This window comes from Armigeres subalbatus, chromosome 3, assembly GCF_024139115.2.
Source record: "Armigeres subalbatus isolate Guangzhou_Male chromosome 3, GZ_Asu_2, whole genome shotgun sequence".
NCBI lineage: Eukaryota > Metazoa > Arthropoda > Insecta > Diptera > Culicidae > Armigeres > Armigeres subalbatus.
This window is the reverse complement of record NC_085141.1, coordinates 111356609-111368879: the sequence shown is the minus strand read 5'-3', so window position 1 is coordinate 111368879 and position 12271 is coordinate 111356609. Positions and strand designations below refer to the sequence as shown.

At 39.9% G+C, this 12271-nt stretch overlaps 1 protein-coding gene across 1 annotated transcript; it reads left to right on the top strand.

The window, feature by feature from the left end:
* Positions 1-5423: 5423 nt before the first annotated feature.
* Positions 5424-7493, top strand: LOC134220514 (uncharacterized). The gene is made up of 2 exons (XM_062699593.1): positions 5424-6935; positions 7027-7493. Exon 1 carries the CDS (start codon positions 5455-5457, stop codon positions 6697-6699), a length of 1245 nt encoding a protein of 414 aa, XP_062555577.1. The 5' UTR covers positions 5424-5454; the 3' UTR covers positions 6700-6935; positions 7027-7493.
* Positions 7494-12271: the final 4778 nt, after the last annotated feature.

Sequence of the window (12271 nt, the reverse complement as noted above, 5' to 3'; positions counted from 1 at the left end):
ATTGAAACTTAATATATTTAACAATAAAATTTCAATTCTTGTCAAGGCCAATAAAAGTTCCATATAACATCAATCTCATGCACTCCTAACACGGACATCAGAATGCATTGCCATGTGCCTTCGGGTCCACCGCAAGCTTTTATTTGTGTATAAAAAAAGCTGTGCCTCCCGTGTGCGAGTCATTTCAGTTTGTGACAACAGCGTGTACTGACGTGCTTTTTGCTCGCGCATTTTTTTCTCGTTCGTTTGCTGTTACGTACACAGCATGCAATCACCAGTGGGAGAGCTGCCAGTGGAATTGCGAGTATGCATGAAAGACGAGAACGTATTTTTTTGTCATTCTATGCTTGATGCAGTGGTGTCGGTTACGATCGATGCAATAGCCCAATAGCCCATGGCTGAGGCTGCGATGGCAGCGCTGGTGGATGAACAAGAATAAAATTAGCCCAGAGAGATTTGGTCTGTTCAGGGAAAATCATTGGTTTCATAATCCACATCTTCCCGAGATGGGAACGAGTTATGTTAAGTTGTGGTTGGTGCTAAGCCACACGTACATTCAAACAGGGTTGTACTACAACAGTTCTGATTCCCCAGCAAAAAAATCAACTACACTGATCAAAATTGATTGAAAATAATTACTTTCATTAATTCGCAGAAGACATTGGCATTTAAATGATGCATAATCAGCAATGGTGCTGATATTTATTTGAGATAGAAAATTTCGCCGTATTTACATGTAAATGTTTTAAAAAGTCCGCAAAAAATCCAGAAGAATATTTTAATAAACATTATTTTATACTTTGGTATTCTTTTTCTGAAAAATTATATCATTAAACTTGACTTAGAATTTGACTTTGAAGCCACAACATTAAATAATTTTTATTTGATGTATTAGCAGAACCTCCTCTATTTTAGTAAGGTTACTTTTTTTTATTTTTAAAATATTTTGAGATTTTTTATTATTTTTTGACTTGTTTCTTATTTTTGTGATTTTTTCAGCAGTAAGCACGCAAGTTAGCAATAAGAAGCAATGGTATTGGTGCTGTATATCTTTGTTTGGCGATAGGATGAATATATGCTCAATGAGATGGAACAATAGCACATTTTGCCCAAGTCTGAAAATATTCATAACAGAATTTTTTAACTTAAAATACTATCATCTATAAGAAATCTATAAATGCCCTTAATTTGCTACAGTAAATAAGGGCTGAATAGTTAGAAGAAAAGCAAGTCTGATAATGTATTTAATAATTCGTTTTATTCCCAGAAGTTTTGAATAATCAAATTGCTAATAATTCAACACGGCATGGAAGTTGAAATTTCCAATATCAATACCTATAATCAAACCCCATAGATTCAAAAGTTAAATGCAAATACAATACGTTTATACAAGTCCTACGTCTTCTCGCGGTTATGTTTAAAACAGTACCCATTGCTCGTTTTTTAAACTTTATTAGAGTGATTTTTAAGTTTTTGACAAAGTTCATCACTTGTTGGAAGTAGGTGCTGTGAATGGCCATATTCTTGGAGGCGGCAAAATCAATTAATCGTAGTCCATTTTCGTTCCACAGCCGGTGAGCGCTGAACTTTCCAATAGTCTAGCTTGGGCAGCTGTCGTACTCACGTTCCAGTTGCGCGTAGAATACATCCTTATCATCATCAATGCTTCCGGAGTCTTGGCTATGGACGTTGATTATGCTAAAATTGAAGAATTGGTCTTTGATCCTCAACAGGCACTTTCTCTCATTGATCGGCCACCATCCGTTCACACGCCTTTGCATATCACCCATCACTATGATCACAATCATGATTATCCTTAAACATTTGAAAAATACTCCTTAAAAAAACTGAACATTTTTCCTTAAATTGTTGAACAAATTACCTTGAAATATATAAAATACTCCGTAAACATTTGAAAAGTGTACCGTAGAAACGAAAAAAATGTACCGTGAACAATTGAAAATGCTCCTTAGAAAAACAAAGATTTGCTATTTAACTAATGATAATTGCGCAGTATATTGATATAAGAATTATTGTGAAACAGTTGAAAAAGTACCTTGAAATTGGCTTTAAAATTGTCATAAAGTAGAATCTTATGCACCATTGTATAGCCCCTGGAGTATGAAGCTGATTGTTTTGCTTGGTAACCCTATTCAACGGAAAAATGCTCCGAAAACTAAGGAAAATGCTCCCTAAAAAGAAGAAATACTCCTTAAACCAATAAAAAATGCTCCTTAACCTGAAAAAATGCTCCTTAAACTAAAAACAGTGCTCCGTAAAAAAAATTAAATGCTCCATAAACTTATACAAAATGTAATCTTAGCCTACAAGCAATTCAAAGCATTGTTAAAGAAATTATGCACCAGACTGCTCACAGACAAACAGACGTCCCATACAACTGCACATCGCATAATAACATGCTTGACGATACGAATTTCAATAAAATCATCAATTTCCCTGCATGACCACAAAAGATGTCTTAGTTACAAGATAAATATTGTCGCTTCGGCTCCCTTTGTTCTGCTGTCCGAAACATGTTGGGTACCGAACTGTCAAATCGTATGTATTTTTCCTTCATTGACATTTAGCACCCTATCCTCGCCAGCAAAAGATGTTCCGGACAGCCACGACAGACAGTGGAAAGGAAGAGTTACTCATGCAAGATCTGTATTTATTTAACGATAGGTATATTTCCCCCTCAACGAATAATTTCGGTTGATTTTATTCCTCCCTATTGTTGATCACTCTCATCCAACCGAATGACTTGATTTCTTTATTTTTGTACATTTTTATAAATCTACGAGGATGAACGAAATCAATTGATAACTTTCGGGTTTAATAAATCAATAAGTCAGCCTTGGGCTGAAAGTCTGGCTAATAAAGATAAAAAAATCAATGAAAAAAATATGTATCAGATTACATAAGTACCGTGGATAATCAAAATTCGGACACACTCAAACTTCGGACGCTTCAATTCGTATGGGAAATTTTCTGAAATATTTCATCGAAATGTTTCGTGAAGCTGGATCGGAAAGACTAATAGTTTTCGATTGTTTTAGTATAGTTACATTTTAATAAGACATGTTTAAACAATGCAGTGAAATGATTGAAATGCAGTCTGAGTTGTTCAGTGAAAATTGTTTTCAATTATTCTCCCCGGTACGGTGTAATCAGGTGTTCGAAGTTTGAATCTTTGTGTCCGAAATATGAATACAACCCCGCCGGTGTCCAAGGTTTGAATCAAACAGAAGCCGGACATTTTCATAAATTGCAAACATTCTTCGCAATTGTAGGGTATTGACTTATTCATATATGAGTAAATGAGATTAACCCTGTAAAGGAAGTGAAATATACTTTTCGTGTGAAGCGAATAGAGGGAGAAAAGCGAGGCAGACAAGGTTTGACCGTTGAAGCGACAGGCAGCAAATTGGTGATTCTGATAAACTGAATAAAGTGAACCGTGAAAGTAAAGTTAAGAAGTGTAATTATTTATTGTGAAAGAGTGACCACTACATCTGGCGACGAGCGATAGTCTGAACCTACGGAAGAAGGTAATTACATTTTTTTCATATTTTCAGTGGAAAAAGAGCATGCAAACAGAACCTGAAAAAAAAGTAAGATGGCTCCGTGTTTATTTTTTGTCACAAATGAGTTTACAACCATGGGAGCAGGGAAGTGTTTGTGGCGGTGGGGAAAGTTGGTGTCGGTGTGGGATGTGAAAATGGCTTCCAATTTTTATTTATTTTTTTCGGCTGTTCCGAGAAAAATGAGCGAATTTTGAGTGGTTGCTGCAGGAAACATGGGGAATGTTTTTCGTGTTATGTATTCGCATTTTTTTTGCAGCTGCGGGGTTTTTGAAAAAGTAATTACGACTGCATGCTGGTTCAGGGTTTATGCAAAATGCAGTGCTGAAAACTATAATCAGGGTCTGTAGCATGGCGTCACGAATGAACTCGGTCTGCAACGGATGTTTTGGCAGTTCAGTAGTTCTCTTCACTGATTTTGACAAGGTTCGAAGTCGTGATGATGGGGCTACTAAACTGTCACCAGATTGAATTTACGTGCAAACGCTGTAGAACATAATAAATAAATCTATTTTCGAAGGAGTAGTTAGTAAATATAATGAAGCTAGAAATTCGATATTTTTAGATCGACATTTTTTTATAGGAAGAATTGTGATGTGAAAACAAATTTGATATCATACTGTTAATCTATGAATCTTTTAGCTAATCTATATGGATCGGGTTGGAAGCCAATGCATGATTTCTGCAGCTAGGGGGCTGGAAATAAGAAGTGAAGTGATTACGAGCTAGTAATATGGTTATGAATGATTTGTATGATTTCTGCAGCTAGGGGGCTGGAAATTCATTATTTCTGCAGCTAGGGAGGCTGGAAATGAGAAGTGAAATGATTACGAGCTAGTAATATGGTTATTGATTATTTGTATGATTTCTGCAGCTAGGGGGCTGGAAATTCATTATTTCTGCAGCTAGGGAGGCTGGAAGTGAGAAGCAATATGGATATGGATTACTGTATTGATTAATTATTTTAGAGCGTCTGTACTGTATTATTTCTACAGCTAGTGGGCTGGAAATAGTGGTATGCTATAGAACCAATGCATCGTTTTCCGCAGCTAGGGGGCTGGAAATTGAAGATAGATTTGTTATAAATAAATGGTTTGTTTCTGCAGCTAGGGAACTGGAAAAAAGTGGTATAGCGATGCGTCAGTGCATTAATTTCTGTGCTAAGGGTGCTGGAAATAGATTTTGAAATGTACAGAATTCCGATGTTGGAATCTGAAAAAAAAAAGTTTTACAAATGTTGATTTTTGCTTTACCTTTAGTAAAACAATTAATTTATTTATTATTGTTTCGGCTCGTAGCTGTTCTATCTATGCCAGTTACAAGCCGAAGAAAATAATTTAGTCGTTAGACTATTTGCCTCTAATAATTCAAATATAAATTAAAGTTAAAATTCCGTGGAGTAAGATAGAACAATTTTGTTCTCAAATTTTTTGCAGATGGAAGAAAGTCGTCCTTTGCCAATGTTCAGGTGTGAACAGATTGAAAGCGGCAGGCTGGCCAAAGAATGGATAGAATGGAAGGGAGCGCTTGAATATTATTTTGAGTCATACCAGATCATTGACCAGAAGATGAAACGGTCAAAGATGCTGCATTTGGGTGGCCCACAACTCCAGAAGGTTTTCAGGAGTCTGGAGGGCACTGAAAATTTTCCCGTAATATTGCTTGAAAAACCGTGGTATGACCTTGCTATAGAGCGGCTGGATGCTTATTTCAAGCCTCGCAAGCAAGACGTTTTGGAGAGGTACAAATTGCGAAACATGAAACAAGGTTCAAATGAACGCTTCTCGCATTTTGTTTTACGTCTACGGCAGCAGCTCTTGGACTGCGGCCTTGAAAAATACCCCAAGATGTACGAAGCAGTGTAGAAGATATGATGCTTATCGACGTAATAGTAGAGGGTTGTATCTCGCCCGAATTGCGCCGTAAAATCCTGGAAAAAGATCAATCACTCTCTGAGATTGAATCATTGGGAAGTTCGATGGAAAGTGTAAGGGAACAGGAACTTGAAATGAAGAGGCGTTCCAGTGATGTTATAAGCGAACTTGATGTACGCAAGGTGGACAATATTCCGGCTGACAGAGCCGCTCGAAAGCAACAACGTATCGTAAAACGATTCGTGAGCAAACCTTCTCCCAGGGAGCAAGGGAATGGCTTAAAGGTTATATGCTATGCGTGCGGCAAATTAGGTCACATATCAAGAGACCTGGCGTGCCCAGCCAAGGGCCAACAGTGTCGAAGGTGCCAAATTTTTGGTCACTTCGAGAAGGTTTGTCGGAAACGCGGTAGTTCGGTAGTTCGAGACAACAGCCTTACGAAGAAAGTTCGAACTGTCTGCAATGAGTCGACGTCTACCCCAGCCAAGGAGGATGCCTCCAACGACGTTGTCGACCAGAAGATCTACTACACATTTCACACGGGAAATGAATCGAACCTGTTGAAATGTGATGTGGGCGGGGTCCTCATCGATGTGATCATAGATTCCGGATCCGATGCAAATCTTGTCTCTGCCGCTACTTGGGAGATGATGAAAGCTAAATGCGTCGTAGTTCAGAAGTGCACCAAGGGTAGTCACAAGATTCTGAAGGCGTATGGCAGCGAGGCACCGTTAAACTTATTGGGTTCGTTCGAAGCTATGGTTAAATTGGGAACACGATCTGTATCCGCCGAATTTTTCGTTGTTGAAAAGGGCCAGCGGAACATTCTTGGCGATTCCACTTCTAAGCTACTAGGAGTGTTGAAAGTCGGCGTTGATGTAAATCAAGTTGAAGTTCCAACCCCTTTCCCGAAAATTAAGGATGTACAAGTACGAATCAAAATGGATCCATCCGCCGTTCCAGTATTCCAACCACTAAGAAGAATACCAATAGCGCTAGAACATGCTGTCAACAAGAAACTAGATGAACTGCTTGCAAAAGACATCATTGAGCCGAAAAGTGGTCCGGCAACATGGGTGTCTCCTCTGGTTGTCGCAAAGAAGGCAAACGGTGAAATTCGATTGTGCGTAGACTTACGGCGAGTAAACCAAGCGGTAATCAGAGATCGACACCCAATGCCGGTAATCGAAGACGTGTTGGCGAAGATTGGAAGAGGAACATATGGAGCACACTGGACATAAAAGATGCTTTCTTTTTGCTGGAGCTGGACGAGGAATCGAGAAACGTCACAACCTTTATCTCTCATAGAGGACTGTACCAATTCAAACGCCTTCCGTTTGGTTTGGTCTCTGCTCCGGAGATATTCCAGCGCACTATGGACGCTATATTGGCAGATTGCGAAGGTGCCTACTGGTACCTAGATGACGTTGGTGTGGAGGGCGGTACCGTCGAAGAACACGACACGCGTCTCTCGAAGGTATAAAATTCTGTCATTGATAAATGAATAATAAAAGTAATACGATATCACTAAATTAGCTTGTATTTGTTTTGCTATTTTCTGGTTCCAGGTACTCAACAGATTAAATGAAAATGGGGTGGTCTTAAATCAAGAAAAATGTAAATTTCGGACAGTCGAGTTTCAATTTTTAGGATACCGGATTAATCCCGAAGGTATTCTTCCATCGGCAGCGAAACAAAATGCCGTTGAAACGTTCAGGAGACCGAATAATGAAGGCGAAGTGCGAAGTTTTTTAGGTCTGGCAAATTATATGGGTAAATTTGTGCCAAATCTAGCAACTATGGACGAACCCCTGCGAAATCTGATACGAAAGGGTTCCAAGTTCCACTGGGGAGATGAAGAGGAGAAAGCTTTTAATCAAATTAAGCACTCTATTTGCAACGCAAAGTGCTTAGGTTTTTTTAAACCCGAAGACGAAACATCAGTCATGGCAGATGCCAGCCCTTATGCCTTGGGGGCAGTGTTGCTGCAGACAAATGATGCAAATGATACGCGAGTAGTTTGTTTTGCTTCAAAATCGCTGACGGACACTGAGCGACGCTATTGCCAGACCGAAATAGAGGCTTTGGCGTTGGTCTGGAGCGTCGAGCGTTTTCAGACCTTCTTGATCGGAAGAGAGTTCAACTTGCTAACAGATTGCAAAGCTCTAACTTTTCTATTTTCACCCACATCTCGTCCATGTGCTCGAATCGAACGATGGGTTCTACGATTGCAAGGGTTCCAGTATAAGGTATTACACGTGTCTGGTTCCTTAAACATAGCAGATGTTCTTTCGCGACTCTCGACTCTCCCACCAAAACCATTTGACGAAGGTGAAGAGTTAATGGTGCGTGAAGTAGCTGGTGCAGCTGTAACTGCAGTTGCCCTAAAATGGGATGATTTAGAAAATGCCAGCAGAGAAGATTCACAAATTCAGGAGATTTTTGAAGCCCTGGATACTGGATCAGCCGACGAGATCCCATTGGAATTCAGAATGATCTTTTCAGAGTTGTGCCGATTAAACGATGTCTTACTAAGAATCGACCGTATTGTCGTCCCCCAGAAACTACGAACACAAGTTCTTGATCTCGCACATGAGGGGCATCCGGGTGCAAGAGTCATGAAAGGTCATCTTCGCGCGAATGTTTGGTGGCCAAAAATGGACCTGCACGTAGAAAGATATGTGAAAGCATGTCGTGGGTGTTCACTGGTATCTTCTCCATCTCCCCCTGAACCGATGATGAGAAAAGAGTTGCCTTCAAAAGCCTGGGAACAGATTGCTGTGGATTTTTTGGGCCCATTGCCGGATGGTGAAAACCTTTTAGTTTGCGTGGATTATTTTAGTAGATTCGTGGAAGTTGTAGAAATGAGTAGCACTTCAACTGCAGCCACTGTAAATGAACTGATGATCATATTTTCAAGATTCGGTGTGCCGGTGAGTCTCAAAGCTGACAACGGTCCACAATTTATCTCTGACGAATTCCGTTTATTCTGCGAGGAATATGGCATCCGTTTAGTACACTCGATACCTTACTGGCCCCAAATGAACGGAGAGGTTGAGCGCCAGAACCGATCTATCTTAAAGCGATTAAGAATAGCACAGGAACTAGGAAAGGATTGGCGGACAGAACTGAGAAAATATATGTTAATGTACCACGCAGCAAATCATTCTACTACAGGAAAACCTCCTTCGGAGCTGATGTTTGGTCGTCGCATACGAACAAAGCTACCATGTGTCGTTACCGCTCCACAAGAATTTGAAGTGGTGAGAGAACACGACGCTTTGCAAAAGAGAAGGGTAAACAGTATGCAGATAAGAAACGTAAAGCGCAAACTTGCGATATTCGTGTTGGAGATCAAGTGATAGCGAAGCGGCCGCGGAAAGAAAATAAGCTTTCTTCTGATTTTTCCCCCGAACTTTTCATCGTGGTCCGCAAGAGTGGAGCCGATGTCACAATTCGGTCATCTTCAACTGGTAAGGAATATAGAAGAAGTTCGGCTCATCTGAAGGTAATACCAACAGCAGACCACGGTGGCGCAGATTCCGATAAAGAAGCATCGTTCGAACTCGAGAAAAACGATCAGAAGGAAGTTGAAGGAAAACCCGTATCAGAGGGGACGGAAAGTCCAGTAGCAGGTCCTTCCAAAAGAACCAGAGTGGAGCCGCGACATTTGAAGGATTACATAATCCATTGAATAATTCGTTTAAAGTAAGGGGGGAGTGTAGGGTATTGACTTATTCATATATGAGTAAATGAGATTAACCCTGTAAAGGAAGTGAAATATACTTTTCGTGTGAAGCGAATAGAGGGAGAAAAGCGAAGCAGACAAGGTTTGACCGTTGAAGCGACAGGCAGCAAATTGGTGATTCTGATAAACTGAATAAAGTAAACCGTGAAAGTAAAGTTAAGAAGTGTAATTATTTATTGTGAAAGAGTGACCACTACAGCAATATCTTGCACATACTAAAAACGTAGTTAAAAGATGAATACTGTACTTAGTGATTGCAATGGTGATTTAAATGGTGTGATTCACAATTTGAGTTAACAAGATGATTGTACATCAGAAAGTGCTTAAGCGTCCGAAGTTTGAGTTTGCACGGTATTTGGTTCCTGTGTTTTACCAAAAGCATATATTTTTCAATATAACTTAATAATTCCAATTTGAAACAAATAGGGAAAGGGGCATTTAATATATTTTCTTTCTAGTTTCGAAGAGCGAACAATGGCGCTTAAACCTAGGCCAGACAGACAGATAGCCACAACGCGAGTAGATATAAATTTGAATTCCGGTAGACTTGTCCTTAATAGATGAGCAAACTTCATACACAGTACAAACAGCACGAGCTGTCAAAGCATTCACCGCCACGCTTCTTTAGATTTATTTTTGTAAGCGCAGATTTCGACAATTTCGAGTTCCTCAAGCCGTGGGTGGTTATAAGAGATATTTTAGTTACAAGATAAAAATTGTCGCTGTTGTGGCTGTCAAGAACATCTTTTGCTGGCGAGGATAGGGTGCTAAATGTCAATGAAGGAAAAATACATACGATTTGACAGTTCGGTACCCAACATGTTTCGGACAGCAGAACAAAGGGAACCTTGTAACTAAGATATCTTTTGTGGTTATGCAGGAAAATTGATGATTTTAATGAAATTCGTATCGTAAAGCATGTTTAAGCGAATTTCTTTAACAATGCTTTGAATTGCTTGTAGGCTAAGATTACATTTTGTATAAGTTTATGGAGCATTTCGTTTTTTTACGGAGCACTTTTTTTAGTTTAAGGAGCATTTTCTCAAGTTAAGAAGCATTTTTTATTGGTTTATTGGTTTATTGGTTCTTTAGAGAGCATTTTCCTTAGTTTTCGGAGCATTTTTCTGTTGAATAGGGTTACCAAGCAAAACAATCAGCTTCATACTCCAGGGGCTATACAATGGTGCATAAGATTCTACTTTATGACAATTTTAAAGCCAATTTCAAGGTACTTTTTCAACTATTTCACAATAATTCTTATATCAATATACTGCGCAATTATCATTAGTTAAATAGCAAATCTTTGTTTTTCTAAGGAGCATTTTCAATTGTTTACGGTACATTTTTTTCGTTTCTACGGTACACTTTTCAAATGTTTACGGAGTTTGTTGACCTTGAAATATGGTAATTCGTTCAATAATTTAAGGAAAAATGATCAGTTTTTTAAGGAGCATTTTTCAATTGTTTAAGGATAATTTCATCTGTTTTAATGGACAATTTTTGGGCTGCCCATCACTATGAAAGCTGTTACCAGCTCGGTTGTGTCGCCGCAACTCTGGTAGATGGTAAACGGTCGCACCATTGAACCCTTATATTGTATTCAACATATCTCCTGCAGCGCTACGTTGCTGAATACACGGTCCTTGAGCACATCGGCTAGTATGCGTGTGCTCCCGATGAAGTTGAGAGATTTGCAGTTCCACGAAGCGAGTTTCCAAACGCTAGTCCCCTTTCGTCACAGTGGTCTTCGCCGATTGTTCCGGTCCGGACCGTACTCTCTTGTTGAATATTCGTTGTGTAAGTTTTTTTTAAGGCTGGCTTGCAGGGCCTGACACCAAACTCCCTTAATTTCCGGAGGACCATTCCTCTTTATTTCCGGTGAACCTTGGTGCACAGTTTCAGCCGCCCCTAACATGGAGAACAGACGCTCAGTAAGATTTGTACCTCCGGAGAGGAGCTAACACCCTTTTCTGTCAGAATACGACCATAGCTTTCAGCGGGGGTGGTTACCCGATCTTCCCTTAGGTTGCTCGTATCTCGGCCTGTGCCACGAGGAGGTAGGGATAGGAGTTGCTGGGTAAGAGGCTAAGGACCGCGAGATGGGGTCCTTTAGATACGCGAAGTATCAATGGTACGCTTTACTCAGCATTGGCCTTGCCAAACATTTCAACGTGTAGTTGCAAAATTTACAAAACTAGCTACATTTCACATAGATCTCGTATTTAAAACAACAAGGTTTTCATGACTTTTTAGCGCATTTCAAATATGTTTTAAAAATAAGTCTGGGGCAAAACGCCCGAATGGTGGTGTAATATCACTCAATTGCAAGTAAAATCGTGGTGAACGCATGGTTGTTTGTTTAGTTTCAATGAGGGTGAGGTGAAAGAATCGCATATCGTTCAATTTAGGGGAAGAGGTCCCAAAACGCTCTGTATTCTCTGTGCAGTTCTAAACCAAACTTCTAAACTCGATTATGGCTCAAATTACCGTCATCCAGTCATTGACGAGAAAGACAGCCACGTGCTCGTACCACCCCCAGTAATAAAACCACTCACCGAGGAGAAAAAGCAGTCTCCAGCTGGATGGAGGAAGTATTTTTGTTTCAAAACTACATCATCCAATAGCGAAGACATAATTATATCCGGTGGATGCTTCATTTGGTTGTATTTCGCTTTAGTTTAAAAAAAACTGCCTTTTGCAACATTTTTTTCCCAAAAGGGGAAATCGACGATTTACTCTCACGTTCTCTAACATAATTGATTTGTACATACCAACCACCATTATTATTATTATTATTATTATTATTTAATCAGACTAAGGCCGAAGTGGCCTGTGCGGTATATAAGAGTCTTCTCCATTCGGCTCGGTCCATGGCTACACGTCGCCAACCACGCAGTCTACGGAGGGTCCGCAAGTCATCTTCCACCTGATCGATCCACCTTGCCCGCTGCGCACCTTGCCTTCTTGTGCCCGTCGGATCGTTGTCGAGAACCATTTTCACCGGGTTACTGTCCGACATTCTGGCTACGTGCCCGGCCCATCGCAGTCGTCCGATTTTCGCATAC